Source organism: Elephantulus edwardii, unplaced genomic scaffold, assembly GCF_000299155.1.
Source record: "Elephantulus edwardii isolate Elephantulus edwardi_28Jun2011 unplaced genomic scaffold, EleEdw1.0 scaffold00514, whole genome shotgun sequence".
Taxonomy (NCBI): Eukaryota; Metazoa; Chordata; class Mammalia; order Macroscelidea; family Macroscelididae; genus Elephantulus; species Elephantulus edwardii.
In genome coordinates this window covers 174496-191284 of record NW_006400264.1, presented here as the reverse complement: position 1 = coordinate 191284, position 16789 = coordinate 174496, and the positions used below count along the sequence as shown (strand labels likewise).

Genomic DNA, 16789 nt, shown 5'->3' with positions numbered 1-16789 from the left:
TTTTTTTATTCTTTTATGCTTCTCTTGGTTTTTGCTTGCAGATTTCTATAAGTCTTCATGTTTGTCTTTCACCCATTGAAAATATACAATCATTGTTCTTTTAAATTTTGTGTCATAAAGTTTCATCAGACTTTCTAACTTTAGGAAATTCATTGACACTGTGTCAAGGTTGGGGGTGACGTCTTGTTTTGGGTTTGTGTAGGATTTGAAGTAGCCTGCTTCCTACTTGACATTGCTGTGGTAGAGTTTTTCATAGCTGAGATGATAGCAGGCTTTTAGCATGATGTCACTATTCCAGAGGAGAGTGAGGGTTCTCTATGAACTTTTGACTCAAGGGAAAACTTGCTTAAGTTGAGGAGAAATAAAACCTGTGAATTAGCAGCCTCCTGTGTCAGGCAACTGCTGCTGCTAGGCCAGTCCAAGCTGCTCTGACCTAAATGCAGCTCACGCTTATGGAAGGAAGAGGAAATTAAATGAGTTCACCTCTGATGTCTCTTGCGCAGTTCAGAGTGGTAGGAGCAGGTCATTTTTCTAGGTGTTGGGGCTGGGACATTCAGGTTGTGGCTCTAGGTCCTCCAGATGGTGGGATCAGGTTCTCCAGGCAGCAGGGGTGGGACTTATAGGCAGTGGAGGTAGGACTTCCTGTGGCAGGACCAGGACTTCCAGGCAGCAGATGGAGCATCCAAGCAGTTGGAGGCAGACTTACAGGCAAAGGGCCAGCGCCAGCCTTCCAGATGGCGAGTAGGAGCATCCAGGCAGCAGGGTAATGTTTTTCAGTTAGAAGATTCAGGGGTCTAAGCAGCAGAGCCAAAAGACTTCTGGTTGGGGGTGGGGCACCAGGCAGTGGTGCTGTAGTTTAATGCTCCAGTCAAGAGACCAGTCCAGGACACACTAAAAATTGTTTTAAGGCAGGTGCCTTGTTACTTACTGTATATGCCGTGTAGGCCTGACATACTTTGGGCATGTTACAAGGAGGGACCATTCCTGGGAGAGGGACATCATGCTTGAAAGTGTGGAGAGACAGCACAAGAGAAGAGAACCCTGAACGAGATGCATGGATTTAGTGACTGGTGTAATGAGTGTAGGTGTGTCAGAGACAGTAAGATTGGCACAGGATAGAGCTGGTTTCAAGGCTATTAATAGGATTGCTATGGGTTGCAAGCAACTCAAAGGCACATAACAACAACATACTTTATCTTTTTGAGAAATATATATATATATATATTATTTTTAGTATACCACTTTCATGTAGTGTATCTTCTCCTGATTGTGTATTCTTTGTTATATTTGATAGTCCATTTGTCAAGCTCTGGTGGCCTAGTGGCAAGAAGCTGCACTGAAATCCCAGAGGTACTCTGTTCGAATCCACCAGATGCTTTGCTGGAGAAGGAGGAGCAGTCTCCTCCTGTACCAGTCAGATCTGATTTGATGGTACACTCACAAAAAACAATATAATAAATTTTAAAAAATATTAATTAAAAAAAGAAGAGAAAAGGATAGTCTATTTGTCGTTTTGATACCATAGATTAGGGCTTTAAGTGTGCCCATTATGTTTTTTTTTCTGCAATGATCTTTATACTTTAAGATTTTAAACAGAGGTCTTTGTCCGATCTTGTGTTAGGCTATTAATTTGATGTGAAGTATGGATCTTGTCATTTTCTGCAAATAGGAACCCAGTTTTGCCAGCACCATCTTAAAGAGATGTTGTGATAATGTGGTGATTCGGATTCTTTCTCCTGTTTTGGTGTGTGCTTATTTCTGTAAATTGGACTATGAATACTGCCTTTGCTATCTCCCCAAAATTTTGGTATGTTGCGTTTTCATTCTCATTTTTTCCCAAGAAATTAAAAACGTTTCATTTCTTCTATTACTGTATTAGTGTTATTTATTTTCCAAATATGTACCTTTCTCCTTGTTCTTTCTTTTGCTGATTTTATAGCATTGGGATCTGAAAAGAGACTTTGTTGTTTTTTAATGTGTTGAGGCTTGCTTTTTGACCTAAGACATAGTCTATTCTGAATAGAATGTTGCATGTTACCTGCACGTCTTCCAAAAAATATTCTTCGCAACACCATAATTTAAAGACATAATATCATTTGCCATCTTTATTACTCATTGTTCAATTTTTACATACATATGAGATGCTTAAGAATAAAGCTTCTTGGATCAGATGTACTTTAATCCTCAAAGTAACATCTTTGCTTTTTAACTCATTAAAGAGGTCTTTTGCAGCATACTGGCTCAATAAAACACATCCTTAGATTCAGCTGGTCATCCTCCAGGCATTGGAGCTGGGGTGTTCAGGCTGTGGGGCCAGGTCCTCCAGACAGCAGGGACAGGGCTTCCAAGTGGCAGAGAGTGGACTTCCAGGTGTCAGGGGCAGGACTTCCAAGTGGCAGAGGTGGAACTTCCAGGAGGCAGGACTGGGACTTACAGGTGAAGGAACAGTTCTGGGCTTCCAGATGATGAGTGGGAGCATCTAGACTGCTTCAGGTGGTGAGTTCAGGAGTCCAGCCAGCACGGTGTGGTGTGGGTCTCCAGTCAAGGGCAGGCAGCAGTGCCACAGTCTAGGGCTCCAGGCAAGATCTGTTTTTCTATTTTCTGTCTTACTGATTTCAGCTCTTGTCCTTATAATTTCCTTTCTTCTAGAAGCTGTAGTATTAGATTGTTGTTCTTTTTCTATTTTATGAAGGTATTCAGTTGACTCATTGATTTTCTTTTTTCCTCCTTTTTTATGTATGCCTATTGCTCTGAACTTGCCCCTGAAGACTGCCTTAGCTGTATCCCAGAGATTTTGGTATGTTGTATTTTCATTTTCTTTTGTGTCAATATACTTTAAAAAAATTCCTTCTTTATTTCTTTTATAGTCTAGTCGTATTCTAGAAGAGAGTTATTCAGTTTCCACACAAGTGGTTTTGTAAGCTTTAGCCTCCTGTGGTTAATGTCTAGTTTTATGACATTGTGGTCTGAGAAGAAACTTTGTATAATTTCAATGTTTTTTAATTTCTTGGGGCTTACTTTATGTCCTAATATATGATCAATTCTGGAGAATGTACCATGCACACTTGAGAAGAAAGTAAATTGAGTTTCAGTTAAGTGCAGTATCCTGAATATATCCACAAGTTCGGATTGGCTGATTATATAGTTTAGATTTTCTGTATCTTTGTTAAGTTTCTTTTGAGTTGACCTATCCTTTGATTATAATGTTGTGTTGAAGTCTCCTACCACTACTGCAGTGCTATTTCTTTCTTCAATTCTGTTAAAAGTTGTTTTATGTATTTTGTAGGTCTATCATTTAGAGTGTAAAGGTTGACCAAGTTTATGTCTTATAGCAGCAGTTTAACCATTTCTTTGCCAATGTTAATGCCTTTTATTTACTGCTCTTGTGCTATTGCCCTAGTAAGTATTTTAAAATAAAATAGTGAATAGAAGTGGTGATAGTGGGCATTCTTCTCTGGTCCCAGTTCTAAAAGAAAATATTTTTAATCTTCCTCCATAGAGAATGATATTGGGTCTTGGTTCTACATATATACTTTTCACTATTTTCAGAAAATATCCTTCTATTTCAATTTTGCTGAGTGTCTTAATCAGGAATGGGTGTTGGATTTTGTCAAATGCCTTTTCTGTATATATTTCCAAGATTGTTGGTTTTTGCTTTGTTATTATGGTGGATTACATTGATTGTTTTACTTATGTTGAACCATCCTTGCATGCCTCTTATGAATCCCACTTGGTTATGATGAACTATATTACTACTACTACTACTACTACTACTACTATTATATTTTATTTACAAAATCCAATACATTGTTTTCCAGTACAGATTCTTTCAATTTACATCACCACCCCCATCAAATTGTACAACTCATGATTGCTTCTCCCACCCTGACATCCTCATCCCTCTACTTCCACCTTCCCCCCACCCTGAATCCTTATACTCATTCTACAATAATGGTTTTATACAAAATTTATCTTTGTGGGACTGAGTTCACTCAGCACTCTTTGATGTGCTTTTGGATCCTATTTGCTAGACTTTTGTTAAGTATTGTTGTTTATGTGCCCATGAGAGATAATGATCTGTAGTTTTTTCTTGGCAATATCTTTGCCTGGTTTTGGTATTAGACTTGATTATGCTGGCTTCTTAGAATGTTTCTGGGAGTTTTCCTATTTTCCCCCTATTTAAAAAAATAATTTAATTAGAATGAGTCATAGATCTTCTCTAAATGTGTGGTAGAATCCAACTGTAAAGCCATCTGTTCCAGGACTTTTTTTTTATGACTGGGGGAGTCATAATATGACCTGCTCAGTGTTTTCTTTTGTGATGGGTCTGTCCAAGTGTTCTATATCTGATCATGTCAATCTGGTTAGAGAATAAATTTAAAGGAATTTTTCCATTTCCTCTAAGTTTTCAAATTTATTACAATATTTTGTTGTTGTTATGTGCCATCAAGTCACCTGCAACTCATGGGGACCCTAAGTAAAACAGCCCTAAACCCTGCTTTATCCTGTGTCAATCTCACTGTCTCTTACACACCTACCTCGACTACCCCAGTCACTGGATCAATCCACCTCATAGAGGTTCTTCCTCTCCCGTGCAGTTCATCCACCATCTCAAGCATGACGTCCCTCTCTAAAGATTGGTCCCTCCTTAGAACTTGTCCAAAGTCTGTCAGATGAAGCTTCAGAATCCTTGCCTCCAAGGAGCAGTGTGGTTTAACCCTCTCTAGGATGAACTTGTGAGTTTTGTTAGCAATCAATGGTATAGTCAATACTCTTTTCCAGCACCACAGCTCAAAGGCATCAATTCTCCTATCATTTCTAGTCATTGTCCAGCTCTTTGACACATAGCAAGTTATCGCAAAGACCATGGACTGTATCTTAGTCTCCAGAGTGACATCATTACTTTTCAGTACCTTGGAGTGGTCTCTAACAGCAGACTTTCCCATCTCAATATGTCTTGATTTCCTGGCTGCTGGTGACAAGAGTGTTGACTGTGGAGCCAAGTAAACGAAAGCTGTTAACAGTCTCAGTCTCTTCACCATCCATCATGATGCTGCCAATTGGCCCAGTGGTGACAATCTTTGTTTTCTTGATATTGAACCTCAATCCATACTGAAGACTACAGTCCTTGACTTTCTGCAGCAAGTGCTTCAGGTCCTCCTCAGTTTCAGCAAGCAGGGTTGTGTTGTCTGCATAACACAGATTGTTGATGAATATTCCTCCAACCCTGATGTCTCATTTCTCTTCATACTGCCCAGCCTCCCAGATACTCTGTTCTGCATATAGATTGAAAAGGTATGGGGATATGACACATCCCTGGCATACTCCTTTTCAATTTTGAACCAGGCAGTGTTTCCTTGCTCTGTTCTGACCACTGTCTCCTGGTCCGTGTATAGGTTTTGTATTAGTATGATCAAGTGTTCTGAAATTCCCATTCCCCTTGGGGTTAGCCACAGATTGTTGTGATACACACAGTCAAATGCCTTTGCATAATCAATGAAACACAGATAGACATTCCTCTGGTACTCCCTGCTTTCAGCCAATATCCATCTAACATTAGCTATGATATCCCTAGTACCATGATCCCTTCTAAACTCAGCCTGCATTTCTGGCAGTTCTCTGTTGATGTGCTGTTGCAGTCTTATTTTTTATAACCTTCAGCAGAATCTTGCTTGCATGTGATAGTAATGATATTGTTTGATAATTTACACACTCTTTTGGATCTCCTTTCTTTGGAATAGGAACAAATACAGATCTCTTCCATTCAGTTGACTAAGTGGTTGTCCTCAGATTTTTTTGACATAACTTGGTAAGCACATCTAGGGCAGCATCTGTTAGTTGAAATACATCAATTGGTATACCATCAATTTCTGGAGAATTAGTTTTTGCCAATTCTTTCAAAGCAGCTTGAACTTCTTCCTTCATCACCATAGGCTCTTACTTATATCTTGTTTCATGAAATTGTTCTGTGTCTGTCAATTCCTTTCGTTACAATGACTCTGTATACTCTTTCCATCTTTTTTCAATACTTACTGGATCATTTATTATTCTGCTCAAAACATGCTTAAATATTGCAAATCTAGGTTTGAATTAAATCTAGGATGAAAGGCACCCAAGCGTCAAGGACTCTCCTTCATAGGGTCGCTATGAGTTGCCTGCGACTCGACGGCACTTAACAACAATAACAGAGAGAGAGAGAGAGAGAGAGAGAGAGAGAGAGATCAGCTGGCCCAGTGAAGACAAAATGATGTGACCAAGGCAAAGGTGGGTGACTTTTAGTTCGCGGCCCTCAGGCCAGTCTTTCATTGTTTTTGTTCAGACATTCCTCTAGGTCGTATAGCCCTGGTGTACAAGTTGCCGTCCTGCAGTCACTTGTGGTTGCTGTGAGGCTGAACACTGTGACACGGATGTGTCAAATGCGTTAATGGTTGGCTACCCAATGCGGACTGAGAGTGGGGTGGAGCTCCCCGATTAAACAAGCGTGGAAGGAGGAGTAGCATCCACTTCCATAATAGCTTGCCTCCGGAAACCCTATGAACTTGGAGAGAGGATGAAAAGGCACCCAAGCGTCAAGGACTCTCCTTCATGAGGTCGCTATGAGTCACCTGCGACTCGATGGCACTTAGCAACAACAACAAGGTTTGAATTTGTTCCTCAGTTCCTTGAGCTTAAGAGATGTTGAGCAGTTTGGCCCTTTTGATTTTCTGACTCCAACTCCTTGACATTTCATTGCAATACTATGTCTTCCTACACTGCCTTTTGAAATCTTCTGTTCAGCTCTTTAGTGTCTTGAATTCTTCCCTCTGCTTTGGATTCTCTGCACTCTAGTGCAATATTCAGAGTCTCTTCTGACATCCATTTTGATCTTTTCTTGCTCCTCAACCTTTGTAATTACCTTTTGCACTCTTCCTGGGTGACATTCTTGATATCCTCCCACAACTCATCTCGTCTTAGCTCATTGGTGTTCAAATCCTCAAACCTCTTCCTGACATGGTTTTGAAATTCAGGTGGGATAGATAGACTCAAGGTCATATTTTTATTCCCGTGGATTTGGTTTAGTTTTCCTTAGCTTCAGCTTGAAGTTTGATATGATTAGTTGGTGGTCTGTTCCACAATCAGTACCTGCCCTAGTTTCCACAACTGATAGTGAGCATCTCCAGTGGTTCTTTCCACAGATGTAATCAATCTGATTCCTATGCGTACCATCAGGTGAAATCCATGTGTATAACCTGCATTCATGCTTCTTATAAAATGTATTTTTAATGAATAAATCATTGATTGTGCAAAATTGAATCTATCTCCAGCTTCATTTTTTTCTCACCAAGTCCATGTTTTCTGAGAGTATAGCTTTCCATAATATTCTGATGTTATAGATTTAATTTCCTCTGTTTCTGTTACTATGTTACCTCTAGCATAAATTCATTGAATTATTACTATCTTCTACTTTTTTCTTTTATTTAGTTTGTCCATGGTTTGCCAATGTTATTGACTCTATTGAAAAACAAGCTCCTGGTTTTGTTTATAGTTTCAATTGTTTTTCTGTTTTCTATCTCATTTATTTCAGCTCTTGTTTTTATAATTTTGTGTCTTCTAGAGGCTGTGAGGTTAGCTTGTTGGGTTTTTTTCCTATTTGATGAAGGTATTAAATTAGATCATTATCTTTGCTTCTTTCTTCATTTTTTGTGTGTTTACCTATTGCTATGCATTGTACCCTGAGTATTGCCTTAGCTGCATCCCAGAGGTTTTGGTATGTTGTATTTTAAATATCATTTTTTTGAGGAAACATGTTTTATTCTATTCTTTACTTATTCTATAACCCAGTCATGCTCTAGCGGAGTGTTATTTAACTTTCATACTGGTGGTTTTATAAACTTTATCTTCTTGTGTTTAGTTTCTAGTTTATGGCATTGTGATCTGAGAAGATACTTTGTATACTTTCTTTTTTTTTAATTGTCGAGGCTTTCTTTGTTCCTTAATATGCAATCAATTCTGGAAAATGTGGCATGTGCACTTGAGGAGAAAGTGTATTGAGTTTTAGTTGGGTGTAGTATTCAGAATACATCCACAAGTTTGAGTTGGCTCAATCTATAATTGATATCTTTTGAATTTTTGTTAAGTTTCTTTTGAGTTGACCTATCCTTTGGTGAAAGTGGTGTGTTAAAGCCTTCCACCCTTATTGTGGTGCTGTCTATTTCTTTCATTAATTCTCTTAACAGTTGATTTATATATTTAGCAGGTCTATCATTTGGTGCATAGATGTTCACCAAGGTTACGTCTCCTTGATCTAATGTGCCTTTGATCATTATATTGTGCCCTTCCTTATCTTTTATGGTTGTTTACATTCTGAAGTTTATTTTGTCAGAGATTATTATTTCCACATCTGCTTTTTTGAGGGCGTGACATTTGCTTGATGTATTTTTTTCCCATCCTTTGATTTTGATTCTATCTTTCTCTTCATTAATTAGATGTGTCTCTCATAGATGACATATTGATGGATTTTGGTTTTTATACACTCTGCTACTCTTCTCCCCTTAATTGGTGTACTTAGTTCACTCACACTAAGTGTGATTTTTGACAGGCCAGGTTTTATCATTGCCGTTTTCCTTCCTTCCTTCCCTCCTTCCTTCCTTCTTTCCTCCCTCCCTCCCTCCTTTCCTCCCTCCTTCCCTCTATTCCTCCCTTCCTTTTGTTCTTTCTTCATTTTGTGTCTTGTTACTATGGTCCAACCACTCCTTTGGTATCTCTCTGTAAAGGATTTCTCTTAAAAGTTCTTGTAGATTTGGTCTTGTTTTCACAAGTTCCTTAAGTTACTTCTTTTATGCAAAGGATGTGATTTGTCCTTCATATTTGATGGAGAGCTTTGCTGGGTACAGAAATCTTGGTTGGCAGTTGTTGTCTTTCAGTGTTTTGTATATGTCATCCCATTGTCTTCTTGCTCACATGGTTTCTGCTGGAAAACTCAGAACTGAATCTAATTGCTTTTTTTTTGTAGATGGCTCTGTTTTTCTCATGCTGCTTTTAGTATTCTATCCTTATCTTTTATTTTGGAGAATTTGACTATGATATGTCTCGATGTTTTCCTTTTGGGGTCTAGCCAATTTGATCGCCATTGAGCTTCCAGAGTGTGAATTTCCTTTTTCTTCATAATAACTGGAAAATTTTCTTCTCATACCTTTCTCACAATATTCTCAGTGAATTCAAATAATATATTTATAATTCTCTTTTATGTCATCTCACGTAATTCTAACATTTTCTTCATGTTTCATCTCTAATTTTTCTTCTAGTATGTTTCCATTGTGGTTCTTGTCTTCCAGCTCACTGACTCTCTGCTCCATCTCTTCTGTTCTGCTTTTTTGTCCTTCAAGCATGTTGGACACTTCTTCCATTTTGGTCTTAATATTCTGGATTGCATTTTCATACAGTTATGTCTAGTACTTTATTGGCTGTGCCTTCTCTGTTTTGTGATGATTTTTTAAAGTTCTTGTACCTTTTTATTGATAGTTGCAATTCTTTCTTCTATTTTTCCCCCATTTTCTTCCATAGTTGTGCAAGTTCCTCCTCGTCAATATATTTCTTCTGGCTTCATCTCTCTGAAGAATTTGCTTTTTTAGTGACTTTCATTCTTTTTTCCATCTTTTGCACTTTCTTCCATATCTGTTCAAATTACTCTTTATCAGTATATTTTTTTCTGGTTCTCTACCTCTAGGTTAATCCCTTTATTTGTGGCTTCTATTGTTTCTTCTACCATTTGTACTGTCATTTGTCACTGTTTTAATGTCGCTATATCAACATAGATATATCGTCTGCCTTCTTGACTCTGGGGTATTCATGAGACCTGAAATACTATATGTTGGTTTGGGGTTGTTTGTTTGGTTTTTTTTTTTGAGAAGGCATAATTTGTATTATCACAGTGTTTGAAACTGTGTGCTTCTTTCTCAGTATTATGTCAAGTTTTTCTTCATAATGTTAGACCATTTCTTAAGTATCTGTGTAAGTTGTGGTTGATTTTCTTTATGATGTTACTGATTAGTTGGCCGGTTAAAATGCTTAATCTATCTGGTGAGCCACATACTGTACTGTAAATCATTTCTTGGAAAATTCACCTTTCCTAAATGTCAATAGTTGTAGAGGGGCTTCAGGCCCTTTGTTTATAGATTCGCTATGTGTCATGCTCAACTCGAAGGCAATCAACAACAACAACAACAAAGTTCTTTACATTATGCTCTTTACATGCAGCCCTGTAGGAATCTCACCTTAATGTAGTCCCCTGTCACCAACTCTACTATCTTTCTTCATGTATGAAGTGACTGAGTGGTTTGGGGCCAGATTTTCTACTTGATCAATTTCTCATGTACATTTTCTCCTGAAGCATAATGTCTTCCTTTTCTCTGGAGTAGCACAAGATCAGAGATCAGGGCTGCCAGCTCTAGCAGTTTGTGTGCAGGAGGATCTCCAGTCAACCTTCTGTCTCACAGAGAACTAAGAAAAGACTTTTCTCTGCAAACTTGATTTCATAACTGATGCTAAGGAAAGTTAAATAAAGTTCACAGGAAATAAAATTTTACCTTGAATCTATCCAACTTGAATTTAAAAATTATTTAAGAAGCAGGCTTGAGGCCTTGGGCACTAATGAGCAAAACCTACATGAGCTGTGGGAGGATATCAATAATATCCATGAAGAATGTAAAAGATAACTACAAAGATAGGAGAGGAAGGAAAGAACAAGGATGTCAGAAGAGACTCTGGATATTGCACTAGAGTGCAGAGAAGTCAAAGCACAGGGAAGAATTAAAGAAGTTTAGGAGCTGAACAGAAGATTTCAAAGTGCAATGTGGAAAGACAAAGCGAAGTATTATAGTAAAATGTGCAAAATGCTGGAATAAGAAAATCATAAGGTTGAACTCACTTGGCATTTCTTAAACGGAAGGAACTAAAGAACAAATTCAAGCCTTGAATTGCAATACTTAAAGATACTATGGTCAGAATATTTAATGTTTCAGGAAGCATTTACAAAACAAATTAAGAGGAGCACATGAAGACATTATATAAAAATATTTGGTTGACAGAAGAATTTAATGGATTTTCAAGAAATTAATAAATTTAATGAAATTTTATGATTAAGAGGAAATGGTGATGAAGGAGAAAGTTCAAGCTGCTCTGAAGGAATTGGCAAAACACAAGGCATCAGGAATTGATGGAATAACAATTGACAAATTACATCAAACAGATACTTCCCTGGACATGCTCACCAGATAGCAGATAGTGTCAAGAAATGTGGACAACAAGTACTCTGCCAATTGACTGGAAGAGATCCATATTTGTTCCCATTCTAAAAAAAGGTAACCTGACGGAGTATGGAAAATATTGAAAAAATATCGTTTGATATTACATGCAAAAAAATCTTGCTGAAGATTATTTTTTAAAAAAAACTGTAAAGGAATTTGACTGTGTGGATAACAACAAATTGTAGCTAACCTTAAGGAGAGTGGAAATTTCAGAACACTTAGTTGTGTTCATGTGAAACCTATACTTGCACCAGGAAGTAGTCATCAGAACAGAGCAAGGAAACAGCTCATGGTTCAAAATCTGGAAAGGAGTGTGTCAGGGATCCATCCTCTCTCCATACCTTTTCAATCTGCATGTGGAACAGATCATTCTGGGGGCTGGACTTGATGAATGAGATTAATTAACACAATAACTGGGGTAATGAAGGCAGATGTGTCAGAGACAGTGAGACTATGTGTTGCAGGTGACTTGATGGCATATAACAACAATCACCAGCAACACATCCAAAATATGTCAGATGAAGCTTCATCATTCTTGTCTCCAAGGAACATTCTGGCTGCCCTTTCTCCAATACATAACTGTTTTTCTATCTTTTTCCCCCTCCCTTTTGGCAGTCTATGAGCTATTCAGTACTCATCTCCAGCATTATAGTTCAAAGACATTAATTCTTCTTTTGTCATCTTTTTTTCACTGTCCAGCTCTCAGCAGCATAGTAAGTGATTGAAAAGATCATGGACTGAATCAGACCTACTAAATGCCTTCTCTAGGATCAGACTATAATTTTTATTTGTTCTTGGCTTCATATTGCTAAAGAGTTGGACAGTCTTATTGACTTATCTAAGTCAATACCTTTAGGAATACTCTTGGAAAAGGGGTTTTGAAACTACTATATAGTATATACTGAGTGTATTAACCATACTATAAATGAAATATTGTATAAAACGCAATGTTCATGAATGAAACACAACGTATAGGAATTATTGTATGCAGACCAATAGAAATATCAGAAGGAGAAAGTGCTACATTTGTAGTAGTGGTACTGGAATATGTTCAATGAAAAAAAAATATTCATTTGTAAATTAAGTGTGAAAAAATGTTACAAATTCTATTCTTAATTTGAAAATGCATGATGAGCAATAATTAATTAAAAGCTCTGAAAAGTTTTGTAGCAAAGACATCTATCTAACTATGCATAACCTAGTATTTGCAAACTTGCTCAGCACCCAAACTCTTTTGCACATAATATTCATCTCTGGCTTCTCACTTTGGAAAGTAATGGCATAGTGTGTCTCTGAAAAAGTTTAGAAGTTTCTCTAGCTTACTTAGTTTGGTTGTTAAATTTTATAAGATCCTTTACCCATGATTCCCAAATGCTTTTCATCTTCCAGCTTCACCTTCTCCTGGAATGTTTCATCTTGGAAGGCTTCATATCGGACTTTCCAGTAGGTGCCTCCAATTCGACTGGAGCTCTTCTGGAAGAACTTATCTGATCCACTAGAACATAAAGGTGAATGTCACATGACTTTGTTTGTCATTAAATGTACTAACGTCTTAACCTCGGTTCTATCAAGTTATCATCATAGTTGGGAAGGACCTCAGAGCTATCCAAGGTAAATATTTCCTGTAGAAACACCCCTAACAAATGACATGCAGCTTCTGTTTGAAACTTGGAAAGAAAAGAAAGTTCATTCTCAGAGGAGACAATTTATTCTACTGTTGAGTAGTTTTAATGATTGAATTAGGTTTGGGGTTGGTGGGTTTTTTTCCCATTTTTTATTGTTTTTAGTAGTCTGAAATTTGTTTGCATGTAAGTTCCAGTCACTAGGACCAGTTCTATCTTGTGGCATTATGCATTCTTTACATATATTTAATAGACTATAGGCATTCATAATGTTTTCCTCTTAATAAATAATAACTTTCATTTTAAAATTAAAGCTCACTAATTTGATAGACCCAATTGGAAAGTCTAGAAACCACATTGAGATGCAGGCATCTACTTTTCTAAATTCTACCCAGATTAATTTCATTACTTCCTGCTAGAAGAATAAAGATGAACAATATCATATTCCTTATCCTGATCATCTACTAACATTTTCTTTTGTAAAAGACCTGTTAGCAAGGATTTTTTTTAGTGAATTCATATAGCATAAGGTAAGGTCTAAAAAGGATATTAACTTCTTGCACCACCTTTTAGAAATTCTTCCAAAGAATCATTGTGGAATGACTGCAAAAAAGTTGTTTTTCCTCTCCCTATATTTATTTGAGTATCTTTACTTTCTTGCTCATATACATCCTGCAGACTACGGAAAATAAAGAAATTAGATAGATAGATAGATAGATAGATAGATAGATAGATAGATAGATAGACAGGTAAAAACAGGTAAGGTAGAGAAGAGTTTGACCAGAAGTCTGTCATAAAATCTGACTTCATCTAAGTCTTCCTTTTTTTTGGTTGCTTTTTGAATTTTTTTAAATTTTATTTTTATTTATTTACAAAGTTTGAATACATTGTTTTTCTCAAAAGATCCTTCCCATTTCCTTCACCCTACCCACTCATAAAATTGTGTAATACTATAATTAACACCCTAACCCCCCTCCACATTCTTCTATTTCCACCCTCCACCCCCCACCTTGGATCCTCATACTCATTCTACAATAATGGTTTTGTACGGTATTTGTCCTTGTGAGACTGGGTTAGTTCACACAGAATAATGTTCCCCAGTCCCTCTCAAATTAGATAGTAATTTACAAAATCATTGGTCCTAAGTGCTGCGTATTCATTGTATGAATGTACCACAACTTCTCAATCCATTCTTTTGTGGTTGAACATCTGGGCTGTTTCCATGTTCTTGTAATGGTGAATAATGTTGCTATGAACACTGGTGTACAAGTTTAACAGGACAAGAAGTAATGTTGGAGAAGTGGCGGTGAGATAGGAACTTTTTTATATCGTTGGTGGGATTGTACAATGATATAACCATTCTGAAAAACAGTTTGGGGCTTCCTCAAAAAGCTGAACATAGAAATTCCGTATGACCCAGCTATTCCATTGCTTGGAATATACCCCAAGAAAATGAAAACTGAAGTGCTTTTTGAAATTAAAAAAAAATAAAAATTCGTATATATTGTATTTTGCAATATATTTTCATACAATCATTCCCATACATTATGGTGTGTTTTTAGATAGCTGCCACCATACACCTTTTTTTTTCTATTTTGGTAATTCTTCCCTGACCTACACTTTCTTCCACTGATGTTATGTCTCATACAATCATTCTCATACATGGTATTTTATAACATTAATCACCTTGGACTATGCTCACCTTTACCCTGCATTTTCAGGCCCCCATTGAATTTACCTAATTCTTCACCTTTCATATATCTTATATCCTGTCATCCTACTAAATTGGTCCACTAGCTAGCTCTAACAGATTTTTTACTGAGTCCTTGCAGTTTTCTATATTATCTGCATATAGTGACAGTTTATTCTTTCTGCAGATCTGGATATCTTTTATTTCCTTCTCTTGTCATATTGCCCTAGAAAGTACTTCCAATATAATCTTGAAAACCGCATCCTGGTTATTGATGTTTTAAATTATTTTTCTGTTTTCTAGCTCATTTATTTCAAGTCTAGTTCTTATGATTATCTTTCTTCTAGGGGCTGTAGGGTTAGATTGTTGTTCTTTTTCTATTTGATAAAGGTATTTACTTGGGTCATTAATTCTGCTTCTTTGTTTTTTATGTGATTGTCTATTGCTATGAACTTCCCCATGAGGACTGCCTTAGCTGCATCCCAGAGGGTTTGGTATGTTGTATTTTCATCATCATTTGATTAGAGGTACTTTTTTAATTCATTCTTTATTTCTTCTGTAATCCACTTGTGTTCTAGCAGGATGTTATTTAGCCTTCGCATGGGTGGTTTTATAAGTTGTATGCTCTTGTCGTTAATTGCTAATTTTACAGTATTGTGGTAGGAGAAGAAATTTTGTATTACTTCAGTGTTTTAAGTTTGTTGAGACTTGCTTTGTGATCATTGCTGAAGAATGTACCATGTACACTTGAAAAGAAGGTGAATCGACATTTTTTAGATTGATTTAAAAAAACAAAACATTTTAGACTGTTTACTAACAAAATTCTTATAAATTGTTTTTCACACCAAATTTTCCTATTTCCTTTACCGGCCATCGCTGCATCCATCAAATTGTGCAACTTATGATTACCCCCTCCTTCCGTCCTCACCCCTCTACTCCCACCATCTCTTACTTGGATCCTTGTACACATTCTACAATAATGGTACTATACAATATTTGTCTTTATGGGACTGAGTTAATTCACTTAGTATAATGCTTTCCAGTCCTTCCAAAGTTAGGTAGTGATCTATAAAATCATTGTTCCTGCAGGCTGTGTAATATTCCTTCATGTGAATGTATCATAATTTCTCAATCCATTTACTTGTGGTTGGACAATTGGGCTGTTTCCATGGTCTTGCAATGATAAATAATGCTGCTATTAACATTGGTGTACAATTCTTCGTTGGTGTCTTAGTTATTTTCTCAGAGTGTATTCCAAACAGTGGAATAGCTGGGTCATGTGGAATTTGTATGTTCAGCTTTCTGAAGAAATGTCAAATTAACTTCCAGAGTGGTTGTACCATTTTACAATCTTACCAACGGTGCATTTTGAACAATGACTAGAGAGGACAGAAGAAGAGTTAATGCCTTTGAGCTGTGGTGCTGGAGAAGAGTACTGAAAGTACCATGGACTTCCAGGAAAACAAACAGATTCATCTTGGAGAGGATTCAACCAAGCTACAAAGGCGCAAAAAACAGCGTGACATTCGTTCCGGCAGGCCGCTCAGAGGAGGGGTTAGGCGGGACAGCTTAGAGGAAAGCCTCAGATACCTCCCATCTCCCCAGATAATCGAAGATGCAAAAAACCGCACGACATTTGTTCGGGCCCGAGGGCCAAGAAAAGCCTATCTACACACCAGTTCTACAGGATGCATCACCTTTACTCGGGAAACATTACGACTAAACTTCAGAGACATTGATCAGAGACATAAGGAACTACCATCAGCTGATGTGGTTGGAATCACAGAAGCCATGGAAGCCTCATATATGTTATTAGATGGAGGGCTGGTCAAAGGGAGATAGATGTGAAGGGAGGGGGTAGAAGTGGATGGATAACCTGGTGGATGGTGGAGCAGGGAAATAAGTGGGTAAAGACGCGTGTGAGAAAGGCAGGGACAACACTGACACTAAAGTTAACGCTGCAATAAGGGATATACCTTTAACATGCTGGTCTGTCTAATACTTCTCTAAATCTGAACATTCACATTAAGACAGACTAGGAAGAAAGATTGGCCATCCACTTCTGAAATAGCAGCCCTCTGAAAACCCTATGTACAACAGAACACATTTAGATAACAGAAACGGCAAAGGAGGTTGAGTTTTCAAGTGGAAGAAGAGTTGTAAGCAGACACTGGTGATTGGGACATGGAAGG

At 37.4% G+C, this 16789-nt stretch overlaps 1 protein-coding gene across 1 annotated transcript in view; it reads right to left on the bottom strand.

The window, feature by feature from the left end:
• HEPH (hephaestin) overlaps positions 1–16789 on the bottom strand; it is a 308125-nt gene that overhangs the window by 244651 nt on the left and 46685 nt on the right. The window contains exon 7 of the mRNA XM_006903126.1: positions 12644–12780. Coding sequence (XP_006903188.1) covers positions 12644–12780 — 137 coding nt within the window. The remainder of the gene's footprint in view (positions 1–12643; positions 12781–16789) is intronic.